The sequence below is a fragment of the Stigmatopora nigra genome, unplaced genomic scaffold (genome assembly GCF_051989575.1).
Source record: "Stigmatopora nigra isolate UIUO_SnigA unplaced genomic scaffold, RoL_Snig_1.1 HiC_scaffold_25, whole genome shotgun sequence".
NCBI lineage: Eukaryota > Metazoa > Chordata > Actinopteri > Syngnathiformes > Syngnathidae > Stigmatopora > Stigmatopora nigra.
The window spans coordinates 4,262,584-4,278,342 of NW_027551604.1; the positions used below are offsets into that span (position 1 = coordinate 4,262,584).

Below are 15,759 nucleotides of genomic sequence, written 5' to 3' on the forward strand. Positions count from 1 at the left end.
TTGACAAAAGGTCACTTCTTGTTTCATAAGGATATGTTTTTACCATGGAAGTCAATTAAAGACTATCAAATTGACTGCCTAAATATTTAATTTTGAAATTTGGGAGAGAACATCTGCTAAAAAGTCATATGTAGTCATGGATAACCTTTAAATATTGGTGACATATTATATGATGTGCTATTTTCAGCAATTAAATTACCTGTTTTAATTTTTTACCATGGTAGTCAATTAAAGACTATCAAAATGAAAGCCTAAATATTTAATTTTGAAATTTAGCAGAGAACATCTGCTAAACACTAATATGTACTCATGGATAACCTTTAAATATTGGTGACATAGTATATGATGTGCCATTTTCAGCAATTAAATTATTTGTTTTAATACTTACTAAGCTGTATATTGAACCGATTTGAGAAACTCTTTAGAATTCCTCCCTGCTGCTTTTTGTCATTGTGTGGCTGTCCCAAATATGCACATCTGTCTTCTTCAAAGAAAAATCTGTCCAAAACAAGTATTCATCATAGTATATTAAATCCAAATAGCCTTGTACCATGCACAATGATGTTTACTCTCATTTGTTTTCACTGCACTTTCAGGGGAAATTGCGGTGTCATTTTTTATAATGGAGGGATTCAACGAAAAGGTTTTGTCTGGTATGACGTGACATGGCATGTCTGGAGAAACTGTCAGAACCAGCTGTCTGGCAGCGAGGTTACCTGAGGCCACATCAGTTTCATTGTTCTGGCGCCATCCCGGTCGCTAAACCGAATCCATCCTCACGAATGGAGATGACAGCTTTAATCTCTTGTCTGCATCCCGTTATCAGTCTTTTCCCCCTTGACCAATATCCTCCTTTGATGCCATGGATGTCAGAAGACTAACAAAGAACACAATGGAGCACTTCTGTGGGTTGTGAATGCCATGAATATTTGGAGAATAATGCTTATAAGAAGAGGGGAAAATAGCAACACCGCCGGGGGGTTCATGGAACACGCCTGAAATAGTAAGAATTACGCAACAAATGATAGCTATATCAAGCAAGCAATACAGTGTTAAGACTGGCTTGTACAGACAGAGACACGCCTTATCTGGCACACTTGGGGAATATTTACAAAAGCACCTCTTTCATAGATCTTGCCTATAAAAAGGTCTGAGTTTTGGTTAAAAAAAAAACCCCAACAGCAGCTATGGTCCAAATGCATTGCCAGAAATATTCATTGGCATGAAGGGTTACAAAATGATAGATGAATTTAGTTTTTAAGAAAAATGTGTGAGCTTTGCATGACCTATGTTTAACATTTGTTAACTCCTAGCTTAGTTTGAATGCTACAACAAGAGGTACAGATCCTCAGGGACAACAAGAAAATGATGGTGGTCTTACAATAGTAATAATCATCAAGTGAAGGCTAAATAGTCAGAGAGACTGATTGCATTATCATGGTACTCACGACAATCAGTTATCATTCAAGGTTAACTTATGCACTGATGAAAGCCTTGTCCTAAAAATGAAATGCACGGGGAGATGGACATTCTTTTTTTGGAGCCTTGTTTCCATAGCAATGGGTTCTGACATCTTCGGTCGTGACGACCTGGGTTCTGGTTGCTAGGACGAGGGATAAGTGGAGGGGAGGGGGTCTAGCACATGCACGGTGTACACAGGGGAGGTCAAAAGAGGGCTGTCAAAGCAGCCTGATAAAAAGTAAATAGACCACAGACATCATTTCAAGTTTTCCCTTTGACTACGAGGGACAACAAAGTACTTGAGTAGACTCATATTGAAAGATGAGCAAGTCGGTAGAGCGGCATATTTTGATTCTCTCTGACACAAAAATGCCCAGAGGAATATTTCCCTGTTATGCAGCGTGTTGACATCCAAGCTGTTTTCAGAATGGGGGAAATTTTACAATACATGAATTTCAAATTGCTTGTGGGATTATGGTTAGATAAAAATTGAAGATGGCAATATGAGAAAAATGTATTGCCTATCATCATTACAGTTACCTGAAAGTGTTCCTAAGACCTCAGGAGAGCCAGCAGGTGGGTTCCAGAAATTCTTGTTGTCCATGAAAAGAATGCTGATAACGAGAAGGACCTCTAAGGAGCCAATTTAGAGAATATCGGCAGGCAGGATGTAGAGACCTCCTGAAAATGGTGTCATAAACAATGTTCCAATAGAGTCTCAATGCTATTGTTAAAATACAGTCGAGGCTTTAGGTCGCAACTGTTTCTTCATGGAAAATTCTGACATTTGTGGACCATTAAAAATATGTATACTATATTACAGGATGCACCACAAAAGACAAATACAGTACTTCTAAAAATACCATCCAAATTTGACCAAAATTAGTTAGTTCTCCAATGATCGACTCTATATTTAACATGTTGGAGTACTAAAATAAACCACACTAAACCTGATCGCTACTATCTACTGAGTCTTGTTATCTCTGGTTTGATTTATAATAATTTCACACATACAGTTACAACTATGTAGCCTAGTGAAATATTAGAAAAAATATTTATAAGTGGAAGATATGCAAAAGGTAAGCAAACAAACAGAATGTAGCTTTATGTCTATGCATGAGGACTAAATATAACCAAAACGTCTACTTGTAAGAGGGCGCAATTTTTTAAATTAAAAAGATTTCTTTTCTTAGGCTGAAAATATAAAACTCACATCTGTTTATTTCCTGTAAATGGATATACATGACTGTATATTTGGATAAAAGCACACACAAACAAAAGCTTACGTTCTGCGGATCTCAACACAACTTGGAGACAAAAATAACCAGTTAAAAAAAAATCTATAGGGATATAAATTTCTCACTACTGGCTATTTCCTTTGTTTTCTGTACACGTGGGTGAATGAAGAGGGTATTTTGTACAAAATATGAACTCTAAACATTTATTTGTCACATAAAATAATAGTATATCATATGTACAAGAAGTTTTGTATGAGACGTATACTTAAAAGACACTTGAAATTGGGAAAATTCATTCTGTAAAGACAACAAAGCTTATATGGAACTAGGAGAGCCTCCAAAAAAAGGAGTACTTATTAAAGCCTTTTTCCAGAAGGGAAAGCATCCCGCAAACAGACAATACTGATGACGGTTGCTCATATTTACAGTTTGCACATTCAGTTCAATGATTAGGGATGCTGGTAGGGTGGGCGGGCAACTAGGTGTAGGTGGGTGGCTAAGGGGCAATACCCCAAAGAAATGGAGGGAAAAAAAGAGGAGGTTGCTTGTAAGAAAGGACAATGGGCGAGACATGAGAATTCTATTAAAAGTTTCTTTTTAAGGTTCAAGTGTAATCAGGAAGTGCTTCATTCATTCAAGTGTCTCCCCCACCTCCAACAAGACCCCTGACATTTGCGGGACGGGGTTAGGCAGGGGGAGTTTTTAAGCAAGGCGTGTGCTTTGGGAGGACTTAATTTAATTTTTCTACATGATCAAATGTCCCCGTTTTCTTAAAAAAGGCACTCGTTTAAAAAAAAAAAGGCGCGTTTTTAGCTTTACTACAAATAACGTAAACAAACATACCTCCTGTGTGTAGTAGCAGTGTTGTCCCTACCTGTGGGGTTGTTACGGCTGGCAGCCTGGACACACACCAGTAGGAGGTGTTTTATCTCCAGCTCTGGCTCCACCCCTGTGACAGAGCCCTGCCCAGGCCAAACACAGCTGTAATTAATTCCCCAATCATCCCTCCTGCCCTTATTTAAAGCCTTTTCAGTAGTCAGTTCAGCCCTCCTTGCCTTTTACCTTCCCTTCTTGCCCTGGCCCTTGCCTTGCTGAGTTGCAGGCTTGTGAGTATGTTACTCCGTTATATTTTGTATGTGTTGTTAATGATTTTGGGTTGCATAGGGGGACTTGAGATAAGTTTAGACACCCTTGGGTATACATATAGTTTGTGCATTTAGACACAGTTATTCCCCTGTCTAGATTATATTACATCAGTTTAACGGTGGCATCCTTCGGTCTGATTTCCTGTATTTTTGTGGGTGTTCATTTGGACACCTGTCTGGGAGGGGGTTTTACCGTGTTTATTTGAGGGTGCCACTTTAATATCTCGTGCTTCCCCTATGTTATCCCGTAGTCTGGTTTTGTTGACTTTATTGTAAATAAAAATAACTGAAGGCTACTTGCAGTGTGTGTCCGAACTCATCTTTGACCGAACCTGTCTGCTGTGATAGTTGCGACTCTCTGGTATATCATACCCCAGGGGGAGTCGTAACAGGGGTCTATGAGCAAAGAGGGGCATGAGGGGGTCAGAAGCAAAAGACTATGAAGTGGATTGTGACATCATGTTGTAACAACGTCTCTCAGCAATTTGGAGCTTAATTACTTGTCTCTCCTAAAAAATAAGATTTCATTTCAAGAACATTACTCAGCAAAGAAGTGGGCGTAACCGTCCCTTAAAATACTTCAAAAAAGGATATTAAAGACTTGCCTCAGTTTGATGAGTGTCTTACGTTGTACTGGAACACAACCATGTTTTTTATTGTTTTTAGGTATTTTTGTAAAAGCACCTGACATCTAGAAAGAGACGTACAGAATGGAACACCTGAGAGAGATGACCACACGAGGGCAGCACGACACCCTAGAAAAACAAGTGGACTAGAAAGGAGATGATGGGTTAGGGAGGTAGTAGTTAACGGGTGATGATGACGACCCAGCACGCTTTTTCCGTGCAGGGGGTCGGTCAGGGAGTGTGGGATTGAATGGATGTCATTGTGCTGGGGCCGGCTGAGAAACAGTAGGGGGTTCTGGCCCGTTAGTGGCCATCGTTCGGGGTCAACATCTCCTCGGCTCTCCGGTGCAATTCCAGAGCTGTGACGGTGGAGATGTCTTTGGGCAGCTCTGATTTCCTCCGCATTAGCGGCCGCTCTCGTCTGTGGTCTTTCTGCAACTGAATAATATGGAGATGGCTATTGAAGATGTCTACAGTTGAACTGTTCAATTAGAATTCAATGTATCAGTGAATTTGGTTTAAAGACTTTACATAAGAGTGCTTAGATTGAAAGGTATGTTTCCATCAATGCATGTGGCCTCACCGGTGTGGCCTCCTCAGTTACTGTTTTCTTTAGCAGGCGAACGTCGTCTAGTAATGGACCATCGGTTTCCATGTCTGTCTGCCCAAGAGGGCCCATGGGCTCAGTGTAGGTCAGAAACTGTGAGGTAGACAGGAATGATTCTCTCATTAATGACAATCATATTTTTGGTCATTTTCAAAGTGATCTTATACAGATAAATCAGTTGAGCTTAATGATATTTTCGACCACCTGGGGGTTAGACTTGACAAGATTCTCAATCTTGATCCAGGCTTCGTCTCGCTCCTTCCATTTGGCCTTTTCTCTGTGGACCAACACAAATGCAATTACTGTAATAACAGAAGTAACACACAAACGTCTTGCTGTTTTGAATTCAGCTCTACCACAACAATGACCTATTTTTATTAAAGGTAGAAACACTGGCAACTTACTTGCTTTTCTCCGCCCTAAATTGCTGCGTACAGTCATCAAACAGCTTTTGGTTCATCTCCATGAAAAGCTTCAATGCATTGTATATCAAACCATGGACCGTCCTATAAGCACCACACACATAAAATACATCACAACATTACTTAAATGGACTATTTCTTTCTAAACTTGGTCAGAATGAGGAAACCAACTTGTTCCAGTGTGTCTTGGAGTTGCGATACAGTGCTGGGAACATAATGGGAAGAATCTTAGCTGCATTGTCACTGATCAGGCTCATGATGTACTCATTGTTCCAGTAGTAGAGTGCTCGCTCAGCCACCTGATACCATGGAGGTAACTCATGGTTAAAAGGCATGATTCTTAACTGTGTGTGCATGCAGAACACTGCCTGACCTGAAAATGTGGACTTGAGACACACTTGGCAAGCTGCCTGAAGAGTGGCTCCATAACTTTGACGAACTCTGAGGGCTCGATGACATCGAGGATCTCCTCCAGCTCATTGAGGAACATCACCTCTTTGGGACTGTGGGTTTTCGGCCAGTATTTCAACAGAGCCATTACAGTCTAAGTAGGCAGTAGACAATTAAAAGGTTAATATGAAATAACTTGAGTGTTATTGTAAGAGGGATTTAAAGTGCTACTATATGGTGAAAATTGTAACTTTCTCTTTTCTAGGCTGAAAGTGTTCCCTGGAAAGACCTGAAACATACTATAGTTTTTTTTGTGGTAATTTCCTCTCTATTTTCTGACACAATTTACAGTGTAAATTTCCTTATTTTCCATTCACTAGAGATTGGAGTGTAATAATGGCTTGCATGTGCGTATTTTAAAGCCATAGTAAGCAGTAAGAGTATAATGTTGGAACACTGTACAGATTTCCAATGAGGATTGCCATTTCAGGCATTTAATGAGTTTAGGTTAAAACCATTATGGAGTTTTTCCCTGGATACACATTTGCATTTATTAACTAAAAATGCAAGGACATGAGTACATTGTGGGAAATCTGTTCAACATTAAAATATTAAATCATAACTTACCGGTTCTGTTAGTGTGCTGTCTTTTTCTAAAAACTGTACCACACAGTAGGCCAGCTAAAAAAAAAGAAAAAGAAAAGGCATGCAGGGAAGACAACTTTAGCACACAAGTCTTGTTTCTGACAAATACTTTCTGAAATGAACACTTACGGTACCTGCAGGTGGTAAACACTCAAGGATTTAACTTTGTGCAATGGCAGGAGAACTTTCAACAGGAATATCTTGTGTTCTTCCTTCAAAGGTAGTGCAAATCCATTGATTATGCTAGAGGACAAACACATAGCAGGATTAATCAACACTTTTTCTCCCCCTCACAAAAACGAACTTTATTTTAAAGCATAAAAAGATAATATTATTACCTGCCCAATATTTCAAGGAGTTCAGCAATTCCATTATGATGTTCAGTTTCATATATGAATCTGTTAAGAAAAAAAAAACAACAACATTTGTATTAAATGGCAGTAATTAAACATTAAACCTCGCATAGGTTTATACTCACCTATAAAATATGTTATTAATATGTTTCCGAATGTACGCTCGCAAGCCCAGGAACTTGCCATAGATGCGATGCAGGGTGGTCTTTAAAAAATCTCTTTCCCTGGGGTCTTCACTGTCAAATAAGTCTAACAGCTAAGTAAAGAATGACACTTATTTAAAAAATATGGAAAAAAAGAAAGGCTTAGAAGACAAGAAGAGTGCTTTTTACCTGCATTACAAACTTCTGGTCAATGTACTTTTTGGCTATATTTGGTTGAAAGTCAGTCGACTCCAAGAAGCGTAGAAAGAATTCATACACGAGCTATTTAGGAAATAATGGTATCAAACACTGTATGGCCAAATATGTGTGATTTCTGTCAGTGTTAATCAGTGCTAAAAATGTACCTGAAGATGTGGCCAAGCAGCCTCAAGTGTAGGTTCGTCTTCCTCAGGGTCGAACTCGGCCCCTGTTGGGTTGGATGAGGGAGGCAATGTCCTGAACATATTCACGGTAAACTGAGGGCAGAGGAAAAGGAAACCTATCAGAATTTGAAACTCAAGCCATCCCATATTAAGACAAAACTGCAATATTGTTTCCATGACCTTAAAACACAGAAATAACCAACACATACGCCATCTGTGTGTCAGTCAACACTTTGATGTTGAATGATGACAGTCAATTTCAAAGCTGTCTCGGTTGGGCAGGGCCACATTTTCATGCTGATTGGCTCGCTTTGCCATATTGATCAAACAAAGCCACAGAACAAGGAGGAGCAAAGAGGAAAAATCTGCACCTCAGTTCGCAGCTGCATCATTCTGCATTGTGGAAGTGCTTTGATTTATTTCAAAAGGTACTTATCCTAGTGACGCCAAACACAAGCACATTCGGGCCCATTTTTAATGAGGCACCATTGGCCCACCAAGCAACCTGGCAAGCATCTTTCTATTTCCATAAGCTGAAGTGTATAAGGAAATGATAATTAGTTACCACGTGGACCACTTCGGGGTAGATGGGCTCGGTGATCACGTTCCTGTTATGTGTTATATATTCCACCATCTCGCTTAATGCTGCCCGCTTCACTTCTTTCCATTTGAGGTCACTCAGCGGGTCCGAGACGAAGTCAAAAAGGACGCAGCACTGCCGAAGCTTCTGGATGAACAGCTTTTCTTGCTCGGCGGGGGGCACATCTGCACCATGGTGAAGAAGGAAAGCAGTTGTAAATACAAGTGGAATTCATTTTTCAGTCTACCTAATATATATGCAATATTTCCACATAATGCCAGAGACCAAAATTGAATAAGAGTGAAGAACTGGTCTTGGATAAGTGTCATTAGGAATTGTGAAGCCATGACTTTTGTAATTGAATATTTCTTTTGAAAAAGTAAGTTATTGATTTGCCTATTCTTCAAATGTTGCATCACCATGCTAATAATTTCATTAATCGGTAACCTCTCTGCCACTCAACGTCACAGCGTGCTCATCAAGACTTAACTGATCAATTATTTAATCACTCATCAATCATGCAGTGGTTGAGCCACACCTATTTGTAGCGCCGCTAGGCTTTGCCATTTAAAAATTGTAATACGCTCCAGTGGCTTGTGTGCACGCAATGTTGTGGCTAGACTAACAAAAGGGCACAGTAGATACAAACATATTGATCACTTATGCTCGGCAATCTCCTCCCAACGGGCCAGCACCGACCGAGACTGAGAGTCAGGTCAGCCTGCCACATTAACAAAATAGCATACAGACATCACCACAGTAACCAAGGACTGAAAAGCAAGGCTATGGATAAAAGGGGTTTCAACTCAGTTAATCAGAAATGAATCATGTTCAATCTGAATGAGGCACAATACCGGTTACTAACAGAGATGGACTGACCTGATACAACACTGTCTAGAAAAACAAGGAAATCTGTCTGACTAGTCTATATAGACTGTACTATTCCACCATTAGTCATAAACTAGAGCACACAAGGCACATCCTGTCATGTAACGTTTTAGGATGTCATAATTCACCAAAAAGAGCAGGCGAGCATGTTAAATGTGTCTGCAAGTTGTCCTTCCTGTATGTAGGTTTGCAGGTCGTGGCTCTATTGTTTGTTCTGTACCTGGTAGTTCTTTTTTTTTTTATTCAAACCATTCAGAGCAAAGTGCAAATATTCTAGAATTATGTGGGTCCCCAGATTAAGATAGAGTTCTCAGTATTTGCAAGGGCTGGGCTTGGGTAATAGAACTCTACTAGTACCAGTTTTTTTAACTAGGTCTACAATGTCTTCTGTGTCTGTCTTGCTCCTGCAACCAAGGAAATGTACATTTTTTTCTTAAAACCCATCATGTATCAGAATTACTAGCATAGTCCCAAACTCCCCAAAACAGTGATTAAAAAAAAAGTTCTGTCTTTTCTGAGTAGGTGACATCTCATCAAAGAAGGTGCAAAAAGGTCGCTCAGCTCCTATTGCACAACACCACTAATGTTTCTACAAGCTTGAAATTTAAGATGAAAGCCCTAAAGCACCTGTAGGCTTTAGACACAAGGAATGACTAATATTTCTTTACACGAGCATACAGAAAAAAAAGTAGAATTCAACAAGAAAGGTTGAGTCTGATACGTTAAAAAAAAGAAAGAAAACAAAACAGATGACAAGCTTTGGAAGCCTCACTTCCTCCGACATCAGGGGTCCTGATGGGGGGATGGGAGTGAAACATCCTCTCCTTATTCAGCCTATGCCATCAGATGCAGTTAACAACTTGCAGTAACTTCCAATAAAGTCATCTGGCAACTACACAAGTTGAAACATGAGCACACACACAAATGCAAGTTTGTTGCATTTCCTGCTCTCACCTCTAAAATGCAAGAGGACCACAGGCTGGTGTGGCCCATTGGAGTCAGGCATGTCCAAAATCATCCCTCCGATCGCTTTAGCACATAATGACATAAGAGGTGCGGCAGCAGAGTAAACAGCCGGGTAGTTCGATCATACCAAGACTAGGAGCTAGTCTCCATTTTATCCCAGACGCTCGAAGTAGAATGAAGCACCCCGCTGCTGGAGGGTAGTGGCTAACCCCGTGATGTCACCATCACCCTCCACCCCATGCATGTGGATTCCCCGATTGGGCAGTAGAACTCATGTGGGCCGGCTGTAGAGATACATATGTAAACACAAAGGGAGGGCTCAGCTGAGAGAGCAAAAGAGGGAAGTGGTGGGGCTAAGGCACTGATTTGGAAGATTAGTTACTAAAAGTTTTTGAATGGAAAATAGAATTACAGTGGCTGGAATCTACCACTAAATATACGATAGTCTACCTGAAGGGTCAAGTTACACTGACTTGACACATAACACAATAACCACACAAATAAATAAAAAAACACATATTTTGCAGTATTGGCAAGTATCAAGTTAATATATATTAATAGAATTAAGGTGGACATAAGCACATGATACAACCGGGAAATGCATTACTGCTATTAGAACAATTGGGCCGCCATATATGATAGCAGTAAGAATACTGCTTGTTTTTTGGATGACACCACTTGTCATACAATTGTTATTCGAAGTATGTATTCTGCTGTGCATACGCTTGACAGATGGCTGTCTAGACCCAGCAGGAGTCCAGGTGGATGTGACAGTAACAGGAAGGCAGGAAACATTGACGCCAGCCACACAGGATGCAAGTATATGCAAGCCAAACAGCAAAGAAGGCAACCTAACCCAAAAGCTTGAACTACATGATAGAAAAAGCAAAATATGTACTACAGTAGTTAGTTAGATTTGATTTTTTTTTGGTTTATTTTCATAATTTTCATATCCTGTTTTTCATGACTGTATTCATCACTGACTGTTTGCAACCACTTATCCCAAATAGGAGTCCCTGCTTTTTTTCCAACCATTGTTTCCTCATAAAACTACTCGTTACTAATATAGTTTTCCTCTTTATTGTGGAGAGTTCAGTTAAATATTTACAAGAATTATGTGAGGCCTGTAAATGTGCAAAATGGCCCTAACTTTCCAACACAAGATTTTCTATAACACTTCTCTTTCAAACTAAAGGCAACAAAACTGTGTCACAAAAAAAGTGCTCTCTCTCTCGTGTTATGGTGTCATGGGACCACTTTGGACCCAGACAACGAGAGGGTACGGCACAGATTTACTGTCGGTGGAATAACTCAGCTGAGTTACAATTTTTTTTAAGGGTCTGCTGATCTTACCCCCCACCCACTACACCAGTGTCATGGCCCTTTGTTACAAGCGCTTAAGGCGACAAGAGTCTATTTGTAGAAAGACACCCACCGACATGCTGAGAGCAAGAGCTCTAAAAACAGAAGCCCACTGTTATTTTGCCCCCCTTCAGTGTCTTTTCAGGAGAAAAAACTTCCCAGGCATGTTTGTGGCAAGTCCTATCTATTCCATGTATCAAAATCAGACAAATTCATCCTAAAAAAACTTGTTTATTACAAATTAAGTTCCCACTTGAGCTCAAACATCCAACAATTAAAAGTTCGTGGACCATTTGATACCTGCAAACCTTTTTTTTAAATTAATCTTGTTCTGAAAAATGCTATCCCTAACCCAACATCTTACCGTAACATTAAATGTTGCTTCTTGACATGTTGCCAGGCAACAGCAGTGGTTACAAGTATATTAGAAGCATTGTCCTGAGAGGGAAGGTCAGAGCGAAAAAAAAAACTGCCTTTAAGTGCTTTTCACATCTCCACTTTTGCATTATATCTGATTAAAAGGCGCGACACTCTCTTTCACTCTCTACTGCTCTCTCTCATTTATTGCGGTACATTTCATAAAGTTGTTGACTCATTCCAAGCAGTGTTGTAACCACTATCAGCTTGCTAAACAGCATTTTAAGGTTTATATGCTGCTTATCTGCATTGCTTTCAGCATTGTCAATTTCTTACCCTCTATTGGACACCAATTAAACAAAACATGCACTGAGCAAATGGATTTAAACATTTAAAATATACTGTGCTGATACTGCTATGTGTCAAATGAGTATTTTTTAAAATATTTTTTTATGCACACTGGATGTTTTTTTTTTATGTGAGACATGGTATTTGTCAAAATAAAATAAAAAACTTCATAGATAAAAGCTTTATGCATGGTAGTCTCCTAATCACAGTGTGCCTACTATATATAGAAACCTACTATTTTTGAACATGGTGGGCTAGGCATGCCCAATTAATCACAGGATCATCAAATTGAAAGAACCATGCACTTCAAAGACTTACCTCTTTATAAAAGAAAAAAAAGTCAATTATTTTACTGTGGCTGACCATGTGAGGCAAAAATTGCCTTCACCACAAACATTTCTCATCCACACCTGTGCATTTTAATTTTATTTGAGTAATATAAAGCGTATTTGCAAAGAGTAAAAGCCTCTAGATTGAAGAGTCCTGCAAATATCGACCAATGCATACACAGATACTCAGATGGCCCCATTTGGCACAATTTAGGTGCATACACCACAAGGTCCTTCTTGTTTTCTTTTTTTTAATCCAGGATGCCAAATGAAAGGAGAACGTCACGTCTGAAAGCATTGCTTATCTGCTCACCGGCTAACATTGCGCAACGAGGTCCTGGAATTAAAGCTTTATCTGGATTACCACTAAATATAGACGGTTGGAATAAATCCAGCGCCAAGTCAATGCAATGTACATTCCACCCCATCCCCCCCTAACCCCGGTGTTTGTTTCCGTGTGTCATCAGTTCAATATGAAAATGAGGATGACGCGGGTGTTGGAGTGAAAGCCTGTACATCTGTCTAACGAGATTCCGGGGATTCAAACATCGTTTGTGCTGGGGAATTGAAATATACATAGAGGAAGTAAACAGACAGTTGCAGAGATTAAATCAGAATTTAAGGAAAATCCTGGGTTATGTAAAGTGTCCGGGTGATTTATAGCTTTAAATTTGAGCTTTGGTATTAGGTCCAAACATTAAAATAAATTACCTTTGAAGGCAGGCAACTTCTGTAGCTCCCGGTTGTTGCTCAAGCTGAAACGAGAGGAACTCTGCCGCTTGTCCTTTTTAACGGGGGTCTGTGATCCCGGCTGCTTGCCCTTGAGCAGCTGGGTAGTCGGCGGGATGCTATTGCTGGTCTTCCTGTTGGAGCCCTGCTGAAAGGATACGTGCAAAACTGCTATTTAACATATTGGCACATATAGAGAAGCATTGAATGGGTTGACAAATTCTCTGACTTATCAGTGTAATTCTGCAAGTGTACATATGGCATGTAGGTTTACATTTTACTTAAGAGGTCAAGGATTTCATCAGTTGGAATTCCAAATATGTAGCACTGATGTGCCATAATGTATACATATGAATATGAGAAATGCTTGGTTTGTTTAAAAATTGACCCATTTTAAAAATCTGAAGTGATCGAGGGGAAAAAAACAAGGTTCTATTATTCTAGATCTGACTTAAAACCCCTAAATATGGCAACTTCTCACTGGGGCAAACCCCCAATCTCAAACAAACCCCACCTCCCCCTTAGTGGTATATACAAAGCTGACATCGGCAGCACGCGGCTGTGAAAGTGTGTCAGTCACGCAGTCACGGGGGTTTGGGGGGGATCCATCATATTCGCTTAAGATCATGCTCGCATCATTGGCTACACTGTGGGACATTCACAGGACGGGTAGGCCACAAGCGCAGTATGTTCTGCGAAGCTACTCGGTCACGAGATCAAGGAAAGTGAACTTCTTTGTAATTCTACATAAATATCAGGCCAGCAAGTCACACATTTTTTTTATATCAGCTTTGTTATTACTATAGAAGAAGAATCGTTAGATCATTTTGAGAAGTTAACCATTTTTCTTTTTATTTCAGTTTGCCTGTAGGACTGCTTTAAAGTTTACTAGTAGTGTTTTTGGCAAGTTGTCTATTAGACTATGTTTAAGGCGAGCTATTCGTCCACTAACGTAAACACGATGCCTGAAAAGAAGCAGGGCCAGAGTGGAAATATGTGAAGTTAGACATGAAATGGGTTTTTTTTTCAATGAATAGTTTATGTTTGACAGAAAAATCTTCAAGTAGCTGAGTTTGAGAATATAAAGTCACGGATCAGCAGTGTTTCAATGAAGTACTGTGTATACACTGGGTATACTGCATACATTTTTGTCAGAATTAAAAAAACAGACTGCAGCTTTAGTTTAGTTTATAGGTTCAGAACATTCAATAATTAATCTTTCAGGCCACTCATGCTAACAAAATCATCTGCGGGGGTGCTGGAATCAAGCACACGCTCTAGAATAAAGAAGACACTAATAACTATCATTTGATAATATAATTGTGTAAATTGGATTTGAAATTAAATGTCAAACTGCAACATAATAGAGCAATTGGTGAAGGGGATGTTGTTGTGAAGAAAGAAAGCTAGTAAATAAAAAACAAATATAGACTTGTGACATAACAATTTGTCCGTCCTTCCTTCCTATTGGATTATCTTTTATCTGAGATACTGTACAGGTAAACTAGTCAAGCTTTAGCAGATAAACCAATGACAGAGCCTCATAGGACTTTCACTTACCTTCCATGCTTTGACATTCATGACAACAAGTCACATCTTATTACACTCTTCACATCACACGCACTGCACACAACCTTGTGTGCATTATTTTCCCCAAAATATCATATTAGAAAAACTAATTACTTTAACCATGAAACATTTGGGGAAAGCAATTCTTCAACTTTGGAGTAGTGAAAATTCATGTGCAAGACATAAGAGCAAAGTTATGACCAATAAAATCTTCAAATGATCCAGTATATGTTGTAACACATTGGGGAATTATTACAGTATTGTTAGTTAAGTGATGGGCATGGTACTACTAATTATTGGTGATGGTGGCCCTATGGGGATCAATTCATGTTTTAAATTTCATATTTATAGTAACTTAGAGATCTAACTACCTCATGTTGTGAATTCTCCTGTGCTCCTCCAGTCTTGCCCACTTTTCCAGATTTAGACAAATCCTGCAAGGAATCAAAACAATGTCAACGTTAAAAAAAAATACAAGAAACACCCCATACAATCAAGCCACCACGCCTGTTTGACAAGCCAGCTAACGGTACTTCAGCATAGCTAAAATGACAAAACATTCCACGTCTTTACGTTGGTAAAGAAACTGATTTTCACGAGGATATGGGGCGTGCACGAATGACTTAAAACGGTGCTAATACACGCGTGGATACGGGCGTATCAGTTAACTGGACGGTGTTATTTACTGTTATTTGCAGGATTGCGGATAGTCGATAGCTAGTGGGCTCTATGCAATGATGAGGAGTGGTAGGAGTGGTGCACTGGTGGGTTGAGAATATCATTTGCTAAGATTTGACCATTCCATTCCGTGTGGGTCCAGGAGTTTAAGTAGTGGAATAGAATTAAACTCACCTTGTCTTTTTTCGTTTTATTCGGCATTTTAAAAACGTCGCCGCCCTTCCACGCCTCTCGTTTTGCTTTACTGGCGAAAGCACAGCAACTCTCTGCTTGCTGCCAGCCGCACACTGAAGCAGTTCATCCTAACTTCAACCACTGATTGGGTCTCGGTAGTCACATGATCTACTCGCGCATGCAATGACGTTCTTAACATCAGGGGAAACGCCCCCAGCAAGGAAGTCTCGCGAGAATATGTTGACGAGGTTTTACAGTACATGCCCATATGTGACCTATATTTTTTGCAAAATAGTGTTTTGAACACATTGTTTAAGGAATGGCCGATTTAAAAGTGGAAGTTGACTCAAAAAGGGCACATTTGTA

At 39.7% G+C, this 15,759-nt stretch overlaps 1 protein-coding gene and 1 long non-coding RNA gene across 4 annotated transcripts; both read right to left on the reverse strand.

The window, feature by feature from the left end:
* Window positions 1–580: 580 nt before the first annotated feature.
* On the reverse strand, window positions 581–3,579 carry LOC144192051 (uncharacterized). Its single transcript, XR_013325031.1, has 3 exons — window positions 3,543–3,579; window positions 2,002–2,142; window positions 581–1,877 (listed from the first exon to the last, which is right to left on the reverse strand). It is a non-coding gene; the product is annotated as an uncharacterized LOC144192051 (long non-coding RNA).
* A 656-nt stretch (window positions 3,580–4,235) lies between these two features.
* On the reverse strand, window positions 4,236–15,537 carry ppp2r5cb (protein phosphatase 2, regulatory subunit B', gamma b). Of its 3 annotated transcripts, none has more exons than XM_077711060.1 (16): window positions 15,394–15,537; window positions 14,913–14,975; window positions 12,955–13,117; window positions 7,979–8,178; window positions 7,396–7,506; window positions 7,220–7,312; window positions 7,013–7,143; window positions 6,873–6,932; window positions 6,669–6,777; window positions 6,517–6,570; window positions 5,873–6,043; window positions 5,671–5,798; window positions 5,482–5,583; window positions 5,282–5,354; window positions 5,054–5,170; window positions 4,236–4,908 (listed from the first exon to the last, which is right to left on the reverse strand). In XM_077711060.1, the coding sequence occupies exons 1-16, from the start codon at window positions 15,418–15,420 to the stop codon at window positions 4,774–4,776; spliced, it is 1,737 nt and encodes a 578-aa protein (XP_077567186.1). In that variant the 5' UTR covers window positions 15,421–15,537; the 3' UTR covers window positions 4,236–4,773. The 3 variants fall into 3 exon arrangements, with proteins under 3 accessions (XP_077567186.1, XP_077567185.1, XP_077567187.1); XM_077711059.1 differs by having other exon boundaries at window positions 12,955–13,120; XM_077711061.1 differs by lacking the exons at window positions 12,955–13,117; window positions 14,913–14,975; window positions 15,394–15,537 and adding an exon at window positions 9,836–10,011.
* Window positions 15,538–15,759: the final 222 nt, after the last annotated feature.

Coding starts and splice junctions, on each gene's coding strand:
- ppp2r5cb (XM_077711059.1), bottom strand. CDS start 15,420: ATGCCGAATAAAACGAAAAAAGACAAG. Junction 7,313..7,395: donor CTGCTTGGCCACATCTTCAG/GTACATTTTTAG, acceptor TTTCCTAAATAG/CTCGTGTATGAATTCTTTCT. Junction 5,799..5,872: donor TCTCAAGTCCACATTTTCAG/GTCAGGCAGTGT, acceptor CCATGGTATCAG/GTGGCTGAGCGAGCACTCTA.